This window comes from Lissotriton vulgaris, chromosome 8 (genome assembly GCF_964263255.1).
Source record: "Lissotriton vulgaris chromosome 8, aLisVul1.2, whole genome shotgun sequence".
NCBI lineage: Eukaryota > Metazoa > Chordata > Amphibia > Caudata > Salamandridae > Lissotriton > Lissotriton vulgaris.
Window position 1 is genome coordinate 839,791,732 of NC_141696.1, and position 22,941 is coordinate 839,814,672.

Sequence of the window (22,941 nt, forward strand, 5' to 3'; positions counted from 1 at the left end):
CGATCTGCAACTCTATTTCTATGCGACGCAGCTCTGATGCGTAGGCGAATGGCACCAACTGGAATCCGGCAAAAACTGGCTCTTCCAAGACCAGGCAGTGGCGGGCATGCCATTGCAGGGGATCCCCTTCCTTCCAAAGCACCATCGGCCGCCTAACTTATATGCGTCCCATATTACTGGCACGATTATGGAGGTGTGGGATCGGGTCGCCACCAAACACGAGTTAACCTCTTTCCCCTCACCCATGACCCCCCTGTTCTCTAATCTCGACTTCACCCCAGGTCTTGACCCCAAGGCATTTGCAGCCTGGCGACGCTCCCCATGCAGGTCCCTGGGGCACCTCTTTAATTTGGACGGCATTCTTCCATTCCACCAGCTGAGGGAGGAATATGGCATTCCGGAGAGGGATAGGCTCCCATACATGCAGGTGCGTCACTGGGCGCTCCATCCACAGGTCAGGCCAGGGGCGCAGCGTCATCTCACCCCATATGAGAAGTGGCTGGTCACGTGCACATCTGACAAAAACTGATCTCCGATCTATATCAACACCTCCTTGTCACTAACTTTATACATACAACGCTGGCAGATGTCGGTGGGAGCGGGAAATAGGGAGGACCCTCACTCCGAAGGAATGGCGCGGCATTTACCACAGAGCTAGACATTCCGCATATCATGCATGCCTCAATGGGGTGCGGGGAATTTGGTACATTAGAACACTTGCTGTGGAGTTGTGACAGACTGGAGGGGTACTGGAGCGCGATTCTGGATGACATAGACTCACATTTGGATACTCAAATCCCCTGGTTCCCATCCTATGCCCTACTGGGGCTGCCCAACGCCTTGATGTATCCATTGAAATCACGGAGGGGCCGTCTTATCACTATAGAGCTAGGGGCAGTCACACAAAACATCCTAGCCCACTGGAGAACCCCGCAAGCCCCCCCACACACAGGCTGGCTGCATAGGTTGTGGATGGTGCTCGGCATGGAGAAGTTGTCGCTTGTGCTGGCTGGTAGAGGGGAGGAATTTCCAGACCTATGGCGGCCATTCCTGACACTACTTACTGGGGAGTTTCGTGAGCCGAGTTGCCCAAGATATCTACGCCTCCTACGGTTGGCAGACAATCCAATCCCAGAACTGAGTGACACTGCCCGCAAACGGAGGGCCAAGCCCTGCAGATTTATTTTTCTATCGTCCTCTTTTCCCATCATCCTTTTGATTTGTGGACAGAGAAGGGGGGGGGGGGGCCGGGGTGCTTTGTTGATTTGTGTTGGGGTATTTTACAGGACATGTTTTGCTGACCAACTCCTAACAAACTTCAAGCAAGACTGTCTTACCTGAACTGAAGTTGTATCGAGGAGCCTGAAGTAATTTGGTGGTCTTGTTGTTTTATTTTCTCTGTAATTTCAATAAAGAGATTTAAACCATAAATAAAGAAGTGACTTTACACCCAGTCACAGATTTGGGTCTAGTCCATTCTTTTTTTGCTCACCACCCCACGCCAGTTTTGACCCAGACGTTCGCCCTAAGTTGGCAGGGTATGCTCAGAAGTGAGTCCCTTGCTCACTTTGCCACTGGGTTCAAGCAAGCCCGGCTGAAGACGGCTGGAATGCCAGAAACCGGTCCTGGGAAGCTTGATTAGGGACTGCTTACGAGAAGGCAAATCGGGTGTGGGAGCTCCTGGGGTTAAGCTCAGCACTGTAAGGGCCAACAATCATCGCAGGAGCTGCACCACCAGCAGCACTGGTGCAGCTGAGTGCAGGGTACCACAACGACATCGGGAAGCCCTGGGTTTTTCAATGGAGACTTCGGTTCGATGCAAATGTTGCAGACTCGGGCAGGGAGGCTTCCTGAAGGCGACCACCAGCTGGAGAGGTAAGTTGGGATCTTGAGGGATGCCTGGACAGTCAGTCAGAGCATCCAAGGCCGTGGGCCATTGCGTGCAGGGGTGTCTTTTGGTGTTGGGTTTCCTTACCAGCTTTGGTCGCAGTCGGGGGACCCTTCCAGTTGAGGATGCAAGAGTCTTCTTGAAGCTTGAGGGAGGTCGGGGATCACCAGATTCCAGGTCAGGATCACTGAGGAGAACTCCTCCTGGTGTTGGGTGCAGAATTGCAGAGTCACCGAATCAGGATTTTGGTCTTGGAGTCTTTGTTGAGCAAATGCGGTGCTCACAGGAGCAAGAGTCTGTAAGGTGAGTGTAGGGCAGGTCTTCAGGGCTCTGGGGGGCTGCTGGACAGACCGGTTTCTTCGCTGTAGGCAGGTCTGAGTCGGGACAGGCCGGTACGCTGGGGCCAATGCAGTACGTGTCTTCTTCCTAAAATCTGAGGAGGCAAGGATCAGGGTTACCCCAGAATACTAAATTGAGGGGCGTTAAAGGGAAGTGCAGGTCAGAGCCAATGGGTCTCTTCCTTGGGGCAGGTACGCCGCCTATTATGCAACCCTCCAGCAGGAGGGGGCATGAGCCTCTTTCGAATTGGCTGACTCCCCCCATCTTCAAGATGGAGGGGGTTGATGTGTTTCCCCTCGCCTCCCCAATCTGAGGGGTGGGGTTGGCAAAGGTGGGCACACCTCTCATCCTAGCTTGAGTTACCCGCTAATTCTGCCCAAAATGGGGGCCAGACCGGTGGGAAACAGTTGCTGGGGCAGCAAAAGGCACGGACAGCTTCCAAAGGCGGCAGGCCTTGGAAGCTTTGACTCCGTGGACCCAACCCATCTTTGGGGAGGAAGCATGACACCTCTGCCCAGGATGGGTTTAGTTTCTGGACCCAGAGAGCAGAGGCTCTCTACCCAGGAGTCCAGAAACCTGTTGGATAGTAGCAAATGGCAGGCAGCCATTCGGGAACCACAACAGGGCTGGTCGATTTTCAGGGAGCATCTCTAAGATGTCCTCTGAGTGCATTTTACATTAAATCCCAAAACAGACATAAGTGTGGATTTAATGTGCTAAGACGTTTGCTGCCAAACTTCCCAGTTTTTAGTAAAGCCATTATGGAGCTGTGGAGTTCGTAATGACTAACTCCCAGACCATATACTCGTTATGGCTTTACTATACTTACAATGTTTAAGAATGGACTTAGCCACTGTAGGGGTGCAGGACTCATGCCACTGTACCATTATATGAGGGCTTCTAAGGGTGGCACGTGGCACAATAAGTGCTGCAGCTCTTAGAGGCCTTCCCTAGTCACAGTGTCCTTGATACTCCTGGTACGTTTTACAAGGGGCTTACCTGTGGCCAGAAATGTGCCAATTGTGGGTACAAAGGCACAGTCTTGGGAAAGAACACAGGCCCTGGGAATCTGATTGGTAGGGAACCAGGGCACAAAGTCTGGTTGCATCAGATGTCAGGCAAAAAGTGGGGGGTAACCATGCAAAAAGGGGCACTTTCTTACGGTCATGCACACTGCAGGGAGATTAATGCAGCCACATTCTAAGACTTCAGAAGCCAAATCAGAAGACTAAGCTGCTTTGGGTTGGGATGCCTAAGAGGGCCTTGATTTTGAGAAAGAAGGTCCAGCGGTTGGAGATCTTCTTGTGAGGTAGTACGGATAGTTCAAGCAGAGTGGTAAACAAGGGCTGGCTTGCCCAGGTTGAAGCTACTAGGATGGGAATGAGGGATGTCTGCATCAACTTCTAAACCACGAATGGGAGGAGCAGGAGAGGCGGAAAAACGTAAGCAAGTATTCCTGACCAAATCACCCATAGTGTGTTGCCATGGACTGCTGGTGTGGAAGTCGGGAGGCGAAGCTTAAGCATTTTGCATTTTCAGTGGTGGCAAAAAGGTCTATCTGTGTAAACCCCAAACGATGGAAGTAGGGGAGGAGTACTTGGGGATGGAGTTCCCATGAACAGACTAGCTGAGCACCCGGCTGAGAAGGTCTGCTGACGTATGGTCCATCCCTGGAATGTACTAAATAAAAATGTGCACCCTGTGATGCTAAAAGCCCTGAGCTTAGGCAGAAAACTAGATTGAGTGTGTTCCTCCATGTTTTTAGAAGTAGAACATGGCACTTGTATTATGTGTCTGGATCAGAACCAACTTTCTTTGTATGAGAGGAAAGAATGCCCTGAGGGCCAACTGGATAACTAACAGTTCTAGGTGACTGATCTGCAACTCCTGTTGTGCAGGAGTCCATACTTGTTGGACCTTAAGGTCCTGTAGGTGCACCCCCTCTTCCCCTCTCAGTGAGTGAGGTGTCCATGGTGATGGTATCTCATGGAATTGGGCTGAGAAAGGACCGTCCCTGCAACAGGTTGGTTGCATTCCACCACTGCAGAAATCAAGTACGGGCCCAAATCAACACTAGATCCTCTAAATAACCCTGCACCTGAGGCCATTGCATCGGTAGGCACAGTTGTAACCGAAACATGTACAACCTGGCATAAGGAACAATGGAAATGCAGGAATTCATCATGCCCAGTAGGTACCTTACTGTCCTGTTACCTTGTGGTATGGCTGAAAAAGAGGCAGCAACAGTTGGAAGGTGTGCACCCTCGCATGGTTAGGTAAGCTTTTCCTACACAGGAGTTGAGAATGGCCCAGCGGAAGGGGTGCACTTGGCAAGACATGGAAGTGAGATTTGGTCACATTTATAGTTAAGCCTAGACTTTGAAGGAGTTGTACGGTAGCCTGCGTGTGTGCTAGGCATTGATGCTGTGTGGTGCACTCAATTAGTAAGTCGTCGTAAGGGAAAATGTGGATGCGGCTCCATCTGAGGTGAGCAGCTACCACAGCTAGGCACTTGGTAAACACCCTGGCAGCTAAGGTAACCCAGTAAGGAAATACACTGAACTGGTAATGTTGGCCACTCAAATATATACCCACGAGGTTGGGCTTGAGGAGATTTAATGGACCAACGAGGGCACACTCCCCAATTAAAGACTCAATAACACACAAAAAGCGTTTGTGTCCGAAGTCACACAGAAGTGGGAACAACTAGGCTGGAGAGGGGGGTGGGGTGTTCCCTTTTAAGAACCGGTTCCCTCACACACCAGAGGTGGTATGCTTCATCATGGGGAATCCTCTTCACATCGCAATTGCAACGGGGAGCCGTGGAGGTTATCCGGGGGACTCCTGTCCCCCAGACACACTCCACGGCTCCCCGCTGCAATTGAAGCGGTTAGATGGGCGTGTGTACTTTAGGCTAGTAGTCAAGGACAGATGTAGCACGGAACCTGACTGTTGCAGGTCCTACCGGTGAATCCGTTGATCACTGGTTTAGTGTCGTTCATTTAACACACCAACAATAGAGATCCTGATGAAAGCCCACAACACTGTCTAGGTCAGAGGTTGGAACATGTTGATCACTACTCAGTGTGACTGCTTTTAATGTCGGCAGTAGCACTATCCGCCATCTGTTTTTAATCCTAGCACAGGGTAGCAATAATAAAATGTATCTGGCTAACCTTGTAGCCAGTGTTAACCACTTATCTGCCAGCACTGTACTTTTCCCATCATACACACCGCTCACATTGGGTTTTATGAATACCCCTCTTACTAGTAAACCTACCTGAGCTCCTTCCTCGCAGCGAGAGGGCTGTGGTCCGCATCATGACTAGGCCTCGTAATGATATGAGGAGGATTCCCCAAGATGAAGCATGACACCTCTGGTGTGTGAGGGAAACCGTTGTTAAAAGGGAACCCTCCCCCTCCAGCATAGTTGTTCCCACTTCTGGACTATCACTCCGTGACTTCGGACCCGAGGGCTCTTTATGTGTTATTGAATGTTGGGCACTCACCAAGAATCGCAGGTATCTTTGATGCGCCCGGTGGATAGGTATAAGGAAGTAGGTGTCCTTCAGATCGAGGGTGGTCATGAAGTCGCCTTGTTGTAGCAGGTGGATGACATCCTGTAGCGTAACCATGCAAAAGTGCTCCGACAGGATGTACTTGTTGAGAGGCCTGAAGTCGAGGATGGGTCTGAGTGGACCGTCCTTTTTGGGGATTAGAACGTATAGAGAGTACACTACCTTGCCAAGATATTGCAGTGGTACTGGTTCTATGGTCCCCTTGGCGAGAATCACTTGCATCTCCTCCCGGAGCAGACGCAGGTGTTCTGGTGACAGTCTGTATTTGCGGGGGAATGTTTGGTGGTGTGTGCATGAATGCTAAACAGTATCCTTCCTGTATGATGCATAGAACCCACTGATCAATTTGAATTCTGTCCAGCGGTGCAGGTAACCCTGCAGTGTTCCTCAGACAGGAGTTTTATGATCGAGGTGGGGAGGAACCGGGGGAGTGTATCTGTTTTGGAGGGTCAACTTCTTTGCAGGCTGTGCCCTTCCCTCTGCCTCCTCTATTATTGCCCCTGTAGATTACCCTGCAGCAAATCCTTGAGGAGTCTGCTGCTGTTGTCCGAGGAAAGTGGTAGAAGCCTCTTGATGGGGTGGGGTGGGGAGTGGCAGGGGGGATTTTGCTGCACCATGATACTGGGTGCAGCAAAAAGGAGCTGCAGGAAGCTAGAGTTTGGAGGGCCTCCAAGGTTTTTGCCCTGTCCTTCTAGATTTTTTCTAGCATCTCATCGACTTGAGGTCAAAAGAAATGTTCTGCATTAAAGGGCACAAGTGTTGTTGGACTTCCAGCTTAAAGCTGTAAAGTCACAGCTAAGAGTGGCAGAGTAGCAGGACACTGGTATTTATGCCACGAGCAGCACTGTCCTAGCATCTAGAGCGCAGGGGATATTGCTGCTGGAAATGATATTGTAATCCGCCACTAACTCCTGCCCCCATTTCCGAACTAGCTCTGGGAAATGTTGGTCTGGTCTTAGTAAGCTCAGTTGTACCAGAAGAAAAGCCCTATAGAACTGGCAATGCACCAACGGGTGGCAGACTTTGCCACAACACATTTTGCCCCAGCATGGATCTCTTTACTCTCCCGGTCTGGGAGGCGGGGGCATCCCCTCTGAATTAGCATGCTACCTAGTTGCGTGGGCCACTAGGGAATCAGAGGTAAGTGGCTCCTAATCTATGGTGAGTCAGAGAGGACTTTAACTTTTTGTCCACCCAAGGCGTACCTACCCTCTAGTTCACAGGTTTCTTAAAGATGGCCCCAGCAGGTTTAAGTGTACCCTTTAGAATTCGAAGTATTGAAGGGAACGATGTTTAGAGGAGAGAGCCTCCATGAGGAAGACTTCTTCCCCATACTGGACGTGAAGTTTCAACTTGTGAAAGGTGGCAGCTCTGTGCATTGGTGTCATTTGAGATGTCATGAGTTACGTAATATGTGAGGTCATAAGCAATGTATAGCAGGGGACAAAGTTCTAGTTAGCTCTGGTAACTAACTGCTGAATTTCTATGGTTTTGTGCATGTGAAAGCGGAGCCTAACGTCTCTGTAACCTTTGTTTTTTTTCAGTGCATTTCTACGTTTTTTGAAACTTTTTAATTCTAACTAACTTGTAACCTTCGAGAGTGGGTGTATGTGTGTGTGATTATCTGTGTGAGTCTGAGTGGGTGTGTACCTTAATGAGTAGGCGTGCGAGTAGGTGTGAGTGCCCATGTGTCCGAGTGCCTGTGTGGTTCTGTGAATGGGTGTGTGAGCACCTGCATATGTCTGTGAGTGGGTGAGTGAGTGGTGCTATGGATTTTGTGCATTTGCATACTTAGGGCATTTAGAAGGGAGCACCATGTACAGAGTGGATGTGCGAGTACATGTGTGAGGGGGGTGAGTGTGTGTGTGTGTGAGTACATGTGTGAGGGGGGCGAGTGTGTGTGTGTAAGTACATGTGTGAGGGGGGTGAGTGTGTGTGTGTGTGAGTACATGTGTGAGGGGGGTGAGTGTGTGTGTGTGTGTGAGTACATGTGTGAGGGTGTGTGTGTGTGTGAGTACATGTGTGAGGGGTGTGTGTGTGTGTGTGAGTACATGTGTGAGGGGGGAGTGTGAGTGTGTGAGTACATGTGTGAGGGGGGAGTGTGAGTGTGTGAGTACATGTGTGAGGAGTGTGTGTGTGTGTGTGTGTGTGTCTCTGTGTGTGTGTGTCTCTGTGTCTCTGTGTGTGTGTGTCTCTGTGTCTCTGTGTGTGTGTGTCTCTGTGTCTCTGTGTGTGTGTGTCTCTGTGTCTCTGTGTGTGTGTGTCTCTGTGTCTCTGTGTCTCTGTGTGTGTGTCTCTGTGTCTCTGTGTGTGTGTCTCTGTGTCTCTGTGTCTCTGTGTCTCTGTGTCTCTGTGGATTTGGGACATTTGCATACTTAGGGTATTTAAAATGGAGAGCCATGGACTCTGCTCTCACCAGGAGATAAGAAAGAAACCACTCAAAGTTACTACACATCAGATTGTGCTCCAACAGATTAAGAATGAATTCACCTCCAATAAGGATTTCATATTGTTTTTCAACATGGAATACGAGAGGAAAAGCACTTGCTTTACCTTCGCCAAGCCCAAGAAGTTAGTATTGTTTGTGCTTTACTAACGCGGAGCTTCAACTGAGGCACCTGCTATGTTTATATTTGTAAGGGCTTCCTGAGGTGTAATTTCTGTGAAATGAGCATGGCATGGGGTCCAGTCAAAATTCATTTGGGGAGGGGGTAATTGTGGCCTCTCTCCACAGGCCCATTACGGCTCCTGGGACGTCTACCGAGGTGCCCCGGCCCCAACCAGGGTGTATTGTAGGAGACTGCAGGTGGAGCCTCAAGGCCCCCCCAAGGTCCCATCCAGCTCTCCACCTTCTGCAGGAGCCTGTATTGCTACCGCATGCAGGGAGCTGCTAGGAAGGCAGCTTCCTGTGTGCAAAAGATAACGCTTCATCTGTTTCCCTGCCTGAATGACGCTGGAAGAAAAGCAAAGAAAAGTCTGCCCCAGCAAGCTGGAGCAGTTTGACTGCTCCCGCTTGCTAGGAGATGAGTTAGTGTTTGCCTTTCCTTGGCGGGAGCCGTCACAGCTCTCGCCAAGCAAAAGCAAACTGTCTCTCCTGAGGATGGGCACCTCGGGAGATAGCAGGTGCCCGCCCTGGGCGACAGGTAGTCCCCAGTGCCATTAGTCGCTCCAGAACATGTGCCCGCCCCAGAGAGGTGGTGATCCCCACAGCCGTATATGGCCCGTTGGCTGCCATCCTTTAATATGTACATTGCCAGAGTCCCTCTCCATTAGTATTCATTTAGCCACGGGAGGTGATGGTTCCCAGGACATATGTAAGCCCCACTCCTAATTTAATTCAAGACCCGGGGAGGTGACAGTCTCCGGAGCTCTTAGTGCCCAAAGGAAGGGGATAGGCAAGGTCCCATCCTAAATTTCAATACAGCCCCAGGGCAGCGGTGGGCACCAATGTTCACAAGAGCCTCAGGAGGGACCGCCTCGTGAGTCCCCTCCTTTTTTTTTGTAAATGTATGTGCATGCCCCTGGGACCTGGCCCACCCGGGGGCTTTTTTGAAAATAAGCATGAGAGTCTTTTTTTTGTTGCAGAAAATGTGTGAATTAATCTCGATTATTGCCAAAAACAATCCAAACATACTTTAGACCTGGTAGGGGGGTCAGGGTATTCCTACTACACTGCCCTCTTCTCTTTTTTTGTTTTTCAGATTATATATATATGAAAACCGCAGTTGGTAGTTATAGTTAGGACCATGTTTCCATAGGAAAAGCAGTTTTTGATTTGCCTATAACTTTGGCACCGTTGGACGAATCTTCACGAAATTTTCCAAAGACAATGTCAAGTTGGGTTTTGTTGTGCTGGCAAATTTTGAGGTGATCCGTCAAGCAGAAGCAGAGGAAAAAAGAGGGGGGGGGGGGGGGAGAGAAACTGTGTTTCTCATGTCAATTCTCATAGAGTCTTTAGACACGCCTGAAGCACGAACCGCTGGAGGAATTATACTAAATTTGGCAGAAAGGTAGCTTTTGGTTTGCAGATCGCGCTTTGCTATTTAATGTAAATCTGTTCAGTAGTTTGCGAGATATTACGGAAAACGCAATTTGGATATCTAGGTTCACAAAGCCTTCGTGAATAATGACAAGTTTGTGCAGGGATCTGTAGAGCTCGGTATGGCTGTCAAATAGGTGTCCTTTAAGTCTAGTGTGGCCATATACTTCCCTTTTTGTAGCAATGGTATCACCTCCTGCAGGTTTGTCATCTTGAACCTTTGAGTCTTTATAAATTTGTTGAGGAACCTCAGATCTAAGATAGGACGCAGTGTTCCATCTATCTTTGGAATTAAGAAGTATGTAGAGTAATTTCCCTTGTTAATTTCCCTGTGTGGCACTAGCTCTACAGCTTCTTTCGCGCAAAGTTCTTGCACTTCTTGGAGTAGCTGAGTAGTTTCCCCTTTCTAATGTAATTTCCTCTTTGGCCTGTTTGGAGGTGATTTGTCAGTCAGTCAAAAAAGCTTTATTATGACCATAGAGGCCATAAAGGCACATAGGAAAAAAGGAAATAATGCATACATGGTGATACATAAGAAGGGAGAAGAAAAAAACCAAGAATACAATGTTATCATTATAAAAACTTCATACAAGGTATCTACATTTTTAAAATTGGAGTAGTCCAAGTTATAGAGGCTTTTGGTAAATTCTTAGATTTACTCCCTGCTCGAGGTTCTATAGTTTGATAAAGTGCAATGTACAAGGTATGTACAGTTACTATATTCATTTACAAGATAAAATAACACATATTGTGACTAAAAGCTAATTGATTGATAAAAATGCATGTTGGATACTAAAAGCATTTTGACTTTATCTAAAAGATATTTGTAGGGGATGTTAAAAGAGGGTCAGAGTTAAAACAGATATAATTCTGTGATTAAAAAGGCCATCAAAAGAAGTTAATTTGCAGTGAGAATAACCATAGTGTGTATATGTGCAAACCGCATTGTTTTTCGTCTGTTGCATAACTTAACAAAAACTTATATATATATAAGCAGTTGATGTGTTCCAGGACTGCATCATTATGGAAATGAAAAAATTGCATAAAACCAGCAATATCCATAAAAAAAGAAGGAGATTCAATGTGAAACAAGCACAGTATCATGTGCTTATGAAAAAACTAAAGAACAATCCAGATATCGTGATCAAAATGGCAGATAAGGGTGGAAACATCGTTATTTGGCCCAAATCAGCATACATTCTGGAAGCACAAAGACAGCTATCAGATCCTCTATGTTATCAAAAATCCACCAACAAGGAATACATGAAGGCAAATGAAAATTTAAGCAAACTCCTACTCAAACATCGTAGAGTGGGTTTAATCTCGGAAGATGAGTATAAATTCATGCTTAATGAACATCCAACTCTGCCAAACATGTATTTAATTCCTAAAATACATAAAGGACTATCACCAGTGCCAGGCAGGCCAATTATCTCCGCGATAAACAGTTGTGGAGAAAAAGTAGGACAATATGTGGACTTTTTCTTGAAAGAACTGGTAAGCAACCTGCCCAGCTTTGTACGCGATACTGGGGATTTTTTGGCCAAAATAGAGGACCTAGAATGGCAAGATGATATGCTGCTTTTGACCTTGGATGTAGAACAACTATATACAAGCATTTCACATATTGATGGAATGAATGCAGTCTCTTATTTCCTGGGTCACAGGCAAATTGACTTTTACGAGCATAACAAAATGATTCTGGGGTTGATTGAATGGTGCTTAAATAATAACTATTTTTTGTTTGGCAAGGAAATCTGGAGGCAATTAACCCCTTCGAGGCTGATGACGAGCTGGGCTCGTCATGGTGTAGCCTTCTCAAACACTGATGACGAGCCCAGCTCGTCATGAACAATGGGTTTTTTAAAAAGTCAGCATAGAAGGAGAATCAACGCAGCGCGCATGTGGTTAAGGGGCGTGGCAATGGGGGCCTGCTTCTCCCCCAGCTATGCGTGTTTACACGTAGGCTGGTGGGAGGAGCGGGTCCTCAATGTTACGCATCAAGTGTGGGTACGAGAGAAAGTCATCCGGTACCTCCGCTATATTGATGATATTTTTATAGTCTGGCAAGGTAGTGAAACAGAGGCTACTGCTTTTATTGAGGCTATTAATGACAACCCTTATAACCTCAGATTTACTTCAAAGATCAGCACTAAAAAAGCAGAATTTTTGGATGTCATGGTCTATATTGACAATCACAATAGAGTGCAGACTACCCTTCACCGTAAGAGCACGGCAGGCAACACTACCCTCCACGCCTCCAGTCTACATCCCAGGCACACAATTCAGAGCATTCCATATGGAGAAATTTTGAGGTTAAAAAGAATTTGTAGTGTTGCCTCTGATTTCGATACCTGTGTTGATGACTTGCGTATCCGCATGAAAGCCCGTGGGTACACTGAAAAAATGTTTAATCTAGCTCTAGCTAAATCTCAGAGTAGAACCCGGGCGAGTTTGTTAATGCAAGCCTCTGACAATACAGAATTACCTGACGAAACATCAGATATTGCCAAACAAGAATGTCCCAGGTTTATAACGAACTATAGCAGCCAACACAACAAAATAAGACAAATGTTCAACCATCACTGGCCCACTGTATTAACTGACAATGTTTTGGGCAACATGCTTCCCGACAAACCTTTGGTTACCTTTCGCCGGGCACTAAATATGGGAGCTACACTAGATCAAAGCAGCCCAGAGCTCAAACTGAAACCCAATTGGCTAATCAAGGAGGGATTCCGAAAATGCTCTACGTGTAGAGCGTGTAATTTTGGAATAAATAAAACACACTATAAAACTCCCTTCAGCGACACTGAGTTTCCCATCAAGGGCCAATTTACGTGTAAAACAGAATATGCTGTATATGTACTGACATGCACCTGTGGCCTCAATTATGTAGGCAGTACTATACAACCGGTGCATGTCAGAATCTTGCAGCATATTCGGGCCATTTTACACTCAGATCCTGCTTATCCTGTCGCCCGCCATTTTTTGAGCTCACACAACAAAAACATCAATTGTCTATCATATTATGTTGTGGCTTCAGTTCCCAAATCAAGAAGAGGGGGTAATCGAGAACTAAAACTCCGACAATTGGAGTCACGTATGATTCTCGAATATGACAGTAAGTGGCCAAATGGGCTCAACATCACAGAGGATCTTCGTCACTTTATATAATAAGGTTTATGATGTAAACATGGAGTCCTTGCATACAAAGTATCAGCTCTGGATGTATCTTCCCCTAGGTAGTCAGGTTCCCTGTTACCTAGTGGACCATATAAATATATAGGTATCTGTATATGTCTGTATATGTAAAAATATCAAACATGAACTAGAATATGACTTTCCTGATAGGTAAGATAGGAGGCCAGTCAAGTTCCTTGTTGGCCTCCTTTTCATAAAAACAGATAGCTCCTTACCTCCTCCTATTTTGTAAATATACCCTAATTACTATTTAATAATTTTGTATACACTTTTTTACTACCTTATGTTATTTAATCAGCACGTATTTTTCACTGGGTGTTTTTAGTCATAATGAATTTTACATATTGTAGTTTTAATACCAGTATCAAATGTTTTTACAGTTTTTAATATGAGATATAGCAAAGGACAATGTCCCATCTCTAACTGTTAAACTGCATTTATGCATTGTATACACATGGTACTTCTGTGCAATATGTTGGCTCAGCACTTTATTCCCATCCTCCCTATTCCCTCATGCACTTTAATATACTCCACTTGACGCAGGCTCAGAACCGGTCTTATTTAAATATATTCACACTAATACATTAGTCCGCTAGTCACTTTAAAGATTTTATACATATGTCATATTTGGTCTTTGTTTTAAGGGATTTATCCTAAAAATATGAAATTCCTATCAATTATATGTGTGGGATCATATGACATTATCATTGCATTTATTTATATTTTATGGTATGTTGTTTTAAAGAATGTCTTTTTACACATACTCTTTTTGCGATAATGTTTAAAGGCCATATGTAACAACTGATTCGAAATATATATAAAAGTATGTCTTTTATGTCTATCAGACTGCAACATCACGTGTCTGGGCGGGCTAATTGTGTAACACTGCATTATAAAATTAAAAAAATCTAACTGGTTCACTTGCATGTGAACAAGGGCTCCTTGAAGCCCGAAACGCGTAGTGCCCTCTTGCTACCGACTGTAAGGCAAATAAAGAACCTGTGTAGCGCATCAGCTGGTCCGTCTCCTCTGTTCCTGCGCCGACCTGACCCCTGGTCTGACTCGGAAGTGGTGTGTGGAGTTTTGTGCATATATATATATATATATATATATATATATATATATATATATATATATATATATATATATATATATATATATATATATATATATATATATATATATATATATAGGAATTACTAGTAAACTACTGATTTCCTAGGGGAGTTTGCTTAAGGATGGCCACATAGAATATAGACACCGTGAGATGCCAAACACAATAAGTGAATCAGTTTCGTACTTAAAAAGCCTATACACCTCTGCGCAATGTCTGATCCCAATGTTTCTGCACAGTTGCAGAAGACACCTAGACTTTCCATAGGCAGGGCAAAAGAAGAGGACGTGCATTTCATTTTCCTCAGCTTGGTCGCACCCGGGGCAGTCTAAAGTGTGGGCTTCCTGCCATTTGTTCATAAATGCTTGAAGCGGGAGTGCCCCTTGTCTGAATTGGATATACAGCTTTTTGGCTAGAAGCAGCTGTATGTGGTCAAGCGACTTTTCCATCCTGTATTGCTGCTTAATGTCCAGAAACCTGGAGGTTAAACAGCTGGGCTTAGACCCCAGCCACTGTAGATCTAATTTAAATTCTCTATAAGAATCAAGTAGTGACCTTCTGGGGATTGTTGGACATATCTCATCTGGGATTGGCCACATATTTGACCTCCCTAGGGCCTGGCATGTATTCCTAATATAGGCTAGCCAAGGGAGTTTCCCTGCACCTTGAATGTGCATGACATCCTTTAATTCCTCTCCATTTACGGCCAATTCAGGCGTACTCCAGAGGCGTCGCCAATATAGGAGGGGTCTGGACGAGACCACGTCTGCTATAGGGCTGATCCCTAGGGCCATCCTAAGCGGTGTTAGTGGGGAGCTCAGAGGGAGGCCCAACAAATGTCTGAGAAATGAGTTTTCGGTCATTGAGAGGGAGGTAGATGGGCAGTGGCCCCATAGTTGTGCCCCATACAACGACGCTCCCCTGGCCTGGGTCTTATATAGTTCTGCTGCTGGGCCTATCACGTTTTGCGTGCAACTCTTGTAGACTTTTTTAGATACCCCCCCATGACTGGGTTAGTTTGAGGTTGGCTTTCTTTATTTGTGTCCCCCCCCATTCCATCTTTTCGGTTAAGTCAAAGATGGACACCTTCTCTAGGGGCCTACTTTCAAATCGGGGAAATGGGCAATTCGAGGTGTTGGCATTAAAAACCATGTACTTGGTTTTTTGTAAATTCATTTCCAGTCCCCGATTTTTGCAGAAGAAGTTGGAGGTGATTTGAGTAGGAACCGTAGTGTATCGTGTTCAGGATCCACTTGTTTTAAGTGATCTCTCTCCATTTGTGGAGGACATTTTCTTGCCTGCCTACTACTAGTGTAGAATGTTGAACGAACTGGTTGTTTGTGTTAGTCCTTTGTCATTTTGCTCCCTTTGCGGGTACACTCCCTGATCTTTTTGGAGTGTCTATTGTGTTTGGAGTGCAGTCATTTGGTTGTCCCTCACCCCACCCCCTTGGTAGTAGAACTCTTCCACGGAAGCGTGCTCAAAAGGACTGTCTTCCTTACTGGTATTGCCAACCTTGTTGCTGTCCCTGTTTTTGTGTTTGGTAGTTCACCTATCTCCTACCACTACTGGTATGCATGTGGGTTGAGCAAAGCATTATAATTGGCGATGCTCCATTGATTTGATGTCCATCTCTCAACCTTCCTGCCCATGAGGGCCATTCTCTCGCTTTCCTGATCTGGAGGTGGCCTAGTAATACTTGGTACATTAGCCCTATTCCTGGCTGTGGCTGTTATGTTGGAGTCAGCAGTCACCCACCCACCCCTTGATGAAATTAGGATCCATGGATAAGTGTTTGTATTTTTTCTCCTCTCTACGCATGACGGCCTTACATGCGGCAAGCTCCTTAAATGCCGCCTTTCCATGGTCTAGCATATCTGGCAGCATAGGAAGGAATTGATTCCTTGATCGTATAGACATTAAAGTTTCCAACAAAAAAAAGACTGAGGTTTTTCTTCCTCGAGTTGTATTCCATAGGTATCTGCTGCTTTTTTAATGACTTGGCTGTACATTCCGATATTGTCTGGTGGAGAAGCCCTAAAAGGATAGATGTCGACAGTCTCTTCTGGGGAATCTGTGTCAAGGTCTTGCCATTCCAGCTCTTGGACCTCAGAGGTTTCTGATCTGATGTAAGTCTGTTCTTAAAAAATAACTCAGCTTCCTCTTCCTCCAGAGGTCAGGGGAGGCTCTAAATCCTCGATTTTTTCTCAATTGCCGTCAAGGTATTTGGCGGTATCTTGATTTGGTTCAATTTTCGTCTGAATCCTTTTGTTGTAAAAAAAACTCACCATTTAGACTTTGTGCCTTTTCCTCTTCTTCTTAATCTCAGACACGTGTGTTTCGGCATCAACACTTTCAGGCTTTCTTTTCGCGGCAGAAGGTGCCTTGATGGTGGATGCCAGCGGCAGGCCATGCTTTTCAGATTTTGACCTCTCTTGTTTCGCTGCAGATGTGTCCTTTACTTGACCGTCTCCAGACGTCCTGTTAAGGAGTCCTTATCTAAGGATCCTATGGTATGTTTTTTTAGGGCTGCCGCTGCGGACGTAGAGTGCTTTGATGCCAAGGCTCCCTTTGAGGACCTCAGTTCGTTTTTTTCAAGACTCATCTAGTTTCTTAGAGGCTGATGGTTTTCTTACCTCGCTCGAACCTCTCTTTTCGACCTCAACGACTTGGATGTCCATCTCCGTGTCACCTTCTGGAACGTTGTCGTCCTCCTCCTTGTGAGAGAGGCACAGGTCCCGTAGCGATGGTGCTGTGTCTGCCCCTGCATGTTATAGTTGGCTCTCCTCTGCCTCGTCCTTACCCGAAGGGTTTTTCGGGGTGAACGTCGAACACGTGTTGCAATCTTCACTTTGTTGATCTACCGGTAAGCATAGGTTGCAGACTGGATGTTGGTTCTTCTCGGCTAACTTGTGATGGCAATTCTGGCAAAACTTGAACTGTGTTTTGTCCATCACCACACACATAGGGAGCCTCCTGCATGCGTACTGTTGTCCGGTCATCGATGAAGTTGTTCTTTCCCCTCTCTGCACCCTCCGGCACCTTGGCTCGAAGTCCAGTACCTTGAATCATTGTACTGTAGATTTATGTAGAATTTTTTCCTGCTTTTTGTCAATTCTCCTCACCGAAGTTTGGAGTTCCTCCCATATCGATCCAGACCCAATGGCAGAAAAAAAGAATCTGAAGTTGGCGACCGAAGATGGGAGCTTCCGGAGGAAGCACAACGACGTCACAAGGGTACACCAAATGATAGTACGTCGACGTCCATCAACAGGAGGGAAAAAAAAACATAATTCCGGACCCAACCACTAGATGGCGGAATAATGCACACCATGTGAATCCAGAAAAGATTCACGCTGCAAAATAATGATAAGGGAAGGAGAGGGAGCTCTTGTCTTTGTTACCCTTTTTAATGTAATATTCTTCCATTGGTGCTGATGGTATCAGATTCTGCTCCCAACTGGATGACCATGCTGGATTGTGGACAAACTAAAAAGGCTTTGACTGTGAGGGGAGGGCATATAGTTGTGTGCCCCACAGGGCTTGCGGGAGCCACATCAGCGAAATGACTGAGCCTGCTAGTCATGTTGGCTAGGTGGAAAAGACTCGGCTAGTAGCCCTTATTGTAGATACGGGAAGAGGCATCAGGTGGAATGCTGCTCTCGGGGGATGCAGAGAGCCCCAATGACCTATTAGTGGCTATATTAACTTTAAACCTTTTGAAGGGTGAATCTTTCTGGTCTTCGAAGAGACTAGTTCCATCAGAGGGCATGAGCAAGGCTTGGACATCCCCTGAAAAACCAGTATACCTTGACCAATAGTGATATCTCAGCAATACCAAAGAAGCAACAGCTCTGCCCAGTGAGTCGATCCTATCCAGCCCACATCTCATTGTAAACTTTGCAGTGTCTTGTTCATCAGCAATAGCTTGGGAAAATATGGCCCAGGCCTTATCCAAGACCATAGGCAGCATTTACGAAACAAAATCTCATACAATATGGAAATAATGGCCATATAAGTGTGCATTGTTCACGGGCTGCAGTGCCACACTGGCGGAAGAAAAAATCCTCTTTCTGAAGGTATACAGCCTCTTAAATTCCCCATGCAGTGGTGTGGTAGGGAACGCACCAGGATTGATTTGGGAAGTTGAGGCCTGGACTACCAGACTCTCAGGGGTTGGGCGATGGGACAGTAAAGCTGGGTCCCCAGGAGCAGGGTGATCGAGGCGAGCAATGGTCCTGTGCTGAGCCACCAGACCTGAGCAGAACATCAGTGATGGCTTTGCTGAAGGGTAGTAAGGTCCAGATGGACACCCTCTGTGCCCACCCCAGTTGATGCACCTCACCCTAAAACACTGGTTTGGACTTGAACCAGGGAGAGCTGCAGCTCTAAGACCTCAGCCGTCCTCTGGACTACCATCGCAAAGGAAGCCTCTTCCTCCAAAGCCACTGTGAGAGGAGAGAAGACCAGTGTCTGGTGGAGTTTCCAGACCAACCACTGGCGTCAACCAGGTCCTTATAAAAGTTGTCATTGGTCATAGACTTTGCTAGGGGTCAGTGTAGGAATAGAGATCCCAAGACCACCTCCATTTGTGTTGTCCAATAGACCTTTCAGTGATACAGGCATCTGTCTCCAATTCAGGAAGTGTGGACCTGGTCGGCGCTGGGGCAGACATCATGCAACACCAGTCGGCTCAATATTGGACTCTGGAATCATGATGAGTTTGGCGCCACTGGAACAGTACACCTGGAATGGTACACTGAAGAGGTCATGAAGTCATGGCCGGGGCTGATTCGAATCCACTAACTGATTCTAAGGGGTCGACTGGGGCAGAGGGGGAACCCACCGGCGGAGCTCCAGTTGAGGTCCCTTCCAAACCCACAGGACCCAAAGATGCGTCAGAGGGGTTCGGCTTCCCAAAAAGGAGGCCCATGGCCTCGTAGAACTCGCAGAGTTGAGTGTGGGTTGCTCCAGCTCCAGGGAATTCAGGGATGCGCAGAGCAGATCCAGTTTCCGACGGTAGCTGCACAAGGACCACCAGAGAACAAGGTTGAGATTCATGGCAGCGTTTCCTCACTTTGTCCGAAGAATGAGTCCGACACAGAGAAGTCGAAGAGCGCTTTGACTTCATCTGGTAAATCTCACAAGAAGTCCTCAAAGAAGTCCTAGAGCTATACAAAGACTGACGTGAGTGACCCCAGGAGAGGTCCCAAGTACTCCTCCATGAACGGGAACTGGAGAGGCGCGAAGTCGCAAAAGGAGCTGCCAAAAGCTTCAAGGCCCACTCTCAGATGGCATTTGGGTTCATTATTCTGCACTCAGCACACAACATGGAGTCATGGTTTCTCTCAAAACTCAGTTGACAGACCAAGTGTGGGTCTGTAACAGACATCTGTTGATGACAGACTCCACAAGATTTCAACCAGGTGGGTTTCTTCTGAGACATGGTGAACATTTTTTTAAAAGGCACACCAGTCGTCGACAAAAAGATGGAAGTCAGTCAAAAAATGAACGAGGGAAGCTCAAACCGGATCCACGCTGATGGTGTGGAAAAGAAGTTACAAAGGTCACACATTGGATTGGTGTCTATATAAGCATCACAAATGTCACTTCTGGAGAAAACAACGCCATAAACACCATCTATTGGTGCACAAACGAGACTGCTCATAAATGTCCAGATGAAGTTGGACACCTGGGAATATTCTAATGTACGTTATCTACAGCCAGAAGTCTCTATCAGATATAGTGTTGTATGGAGTTGGATCATATTTAGGTAGCCGTCCGGCAAACTAAAAAAAGCCATCAGAGTTCATATGAGATCACCACACAAACTACTGTAATTAAATGTTGCCTTAAAGTAAGTCTGTACAATAAACAATAGTGTACATGCCACATTCTCTCGGGTTACATGAAGATTAGAGGCCTAGAGTCGGTTGGAGAAAATTAGATTGCTACTGGCACTCCAAACAGAAAATAAAAGGCATTTTGCAAGTTCCCCATAGTCAGATTAACAGTAGCTAAAGTTAAATCTTAATCTGAAAGTAAAAGAAAAGGTTTCCTTAATAGCAAGCTTACCTGATATATAAAACCACTCATCCTCGGGCTTGCAGACAACATCAGCAAAATGTGAGGGAAGAGTAGAAGATATCGTTCATTCTTTTCCTTAAGGAAAAAAACATTGATTTCTCAAATTTATTCCAAAAAAAGCACAGAATCCACTTAAAGAAATCAGCAAATCAAATTAACACTTTTTACCTCTTGAGAAGCCATCAGATCATTCTTTTCAATTCATATTACTTATTATATTAATAAAACAAGAAATAAACAATATTTCACCACTCAACAAAATAAGCAAAAAATACACACAAGGTCATGAAAGATGTAACAATCCAGAACATATCTCATCTTCATTTAGGTCTCGGGCTAAAAAAATATTGACATGAACAATAGCAATAAGTGCTACTGGAGGATTTAGGGAAAGGATTTCAACAAACAGTGGCAAATCCAATAGAGCTTGCATTTGCAACCTACAGCCGTTGCTAGTGTTTTGTGCTGATGCTCTGCAGCCTCAGTAAAAAACAAACCAAAAAACACCCCCCACAGAATGAAAAAAATAGCGAAATGACGTGTATGTGCACATAAGCGTAAGAACACTACGGAGGCCTAGCCTGGTGGCAGATGCCACATGGAGTCGTAAAATATCTTTTAGACAGGTGCAAAAGGATGTTTCAGAAAAGGAGAGCCCTTCCTGGCAGCAAATAACAGCAACAGGACCTTCCAAAATTGAAAAGTTCGAAAATTGCTTAGTGGATAGCAACAGAGCTGGCGGGTGGGAGAGGATGGGGAGAAGTCAAAGGAGGGGGGCAAAACTGAATGGTCGAGGGGAGTAACAGAGGAGCTAGAGCACCAGAGGAACCAAACCCTTAGGTATTTAAAAATAAAGAAAGAAAACAACAATAGCAAAGCAGTGGACAAGGTACCGGAGGAAGCAAAACACAGCATAAGAGGTGTTTAAGCCGGGAGTAGCACACCAGGGACAGAGCAAGAAAAAACATGCACTCTAATGTGATCTACTGATCTGACCATGTTAGCGAAAAGAACAAGACAATTGAAACTCTCATTTGCCACAAATGTAAGGTCAATGGTTTGACCTGCTGGATGTGTATGTTGATTCACTAGCTGCAAAATGTCCATAGAATTCAAGCGTAGGATTAGGTCTGCAAATTGTGAGAAAGATTGTCATCTAAGGCAAACTGATTTCCCCTAACACGAAGACTTCATCAAACGTTGCTACAAAAAGGAATAGTATGTCTACCATTCATTACATAACCTATCTATGTGCATTGCGAGGATGATATATTAGGACTATGCCAAAATTATAAAATATTATAAGCTATAAAGCCACTAGGATCTCCAAATCTGAGCAGCTGGGCAGATAACTTGTGTAATAGTTAGATATTCAAGACCTAACTATTAAACCTCCCCTCAACCCTTTATTTGATTCTCTATCCTATATTAAGAATTTTTGGGAGGGAGGACTAGATATAAAAGAGGCCTCCAAACATCAGGCTACAATGCTTCTGATATGGTCAACAATGTTCTAATTGTTTGTTTAAAATGCTGACTAGGTGACACTCAGTTCGGCAGAGATAGCGTAAATTGAAACATTTGTCATACCCACTTGTGAAGTTGGTGGCAATTCTTTCCAATGGCAATGGTTGAATTAAGTCCTCAGTCTGAAGGGGGCATTTAGCCAGGGGACTATTTATATGAGGAGGTGAATATAATTACCGACTTCTCTCCATTGTAGTGACAGGCAACACGGCTAGATCTTTGCAGAGGGCCAGTCACAGACGGGTGTGCTTTAGAAAGGTATTTGAAATGCTTGGCTGACGCATGCCGTTTTGGGCCCAGTCACCATCTACCTCAAGCAATGGGAGGGAAAATGAGCAACACCCAATTCCAGGCAAGTCAGGCAAAAGAAAGAAAGACTGAAATTAAATAAGTGAAAACAACAAAATAAATAAAACAGGGGCCAAAGCAACACCTTGGTTACAAGGAAAACAAAATAAACACAATTAAACTAAGCTAACAAATCTCATTCACTGCATGCAGCTAGATTTTATTTTAATAGGAATTCAGATCAACAATGATGACCTAAATGTCCATTCTGGTGTCTTCACTATCATCAATGGCATCCCTAAAGCCAGCAATAATAATATCACATGAGGAAATGAGCTAGCACAGATTAGCTTTGGTTGCACAGCTCATATTAACTGATCAATTTCAGTGCTCTTTTATGGGGATTGACTGGACTTTTGTCAATTAACCTTTAGGTTTGCATTCTACTCTGATAAGTTACTGGTACTGCGAAGCCAACATTTTCTAAGTGACTTTTTTAAATGCCCAACTAAATTCTTTAGCTGTCTTCAACTCGACCCCAAAACATCCACCCATCTAGAGAGCCCAATGGACATGCGCTTTAGCCATGCATAGCTGGCATTGGACACAGGAAGCCTTATGCCTTACCAAGAAAAATCTAAGAACAGGGTTTGACTTCTTGTTATGCTAAGCAGTTATCCCTCCTGCCTCTAGTGCTTAATTTGTTAAAGATTAAGTGTCAGGCCACAGGTTTTGTTCAAAAGCCAGTGGCTAGCGCTGGGTGATGGGCATATACACTGCATAGTATTGATTCCATCTCAAGCCTCTATTATCCACCGACTGACACTCAATGCTACTTTATCTCAATCTTTCAGGTCCCTTTCAAACTCTACTATTT

At 45.6% G+C, this 22,941-nt stretch overlaps 1 protein-coding gene across 2 annotated transcripts in view; it reads right to left on the minus strand.

Annotated features, from left to right (window-relative positions):
• Nucleotides 1-22,941, minus strand: part of ARHGEF7 (Rho guanine nucleotide exchange factor 7) — a 1,058,374-nt gene that overhangs the window by 423,055 nt on the left and 612,378 nt on the right. For both annotated transcript variants that reach the window (XM_086934741.1, XM_086934740.1), the window contains exon 13: nt 20,238-20,324. In XM_086934741.1, the coding sequence (XP_086790867.1) occupies nt 20,238-20,324 (87 nt within the window). The remainder of the gene's footprint in view (nt 1-20,237; nt 20,325-22,941) is intronic.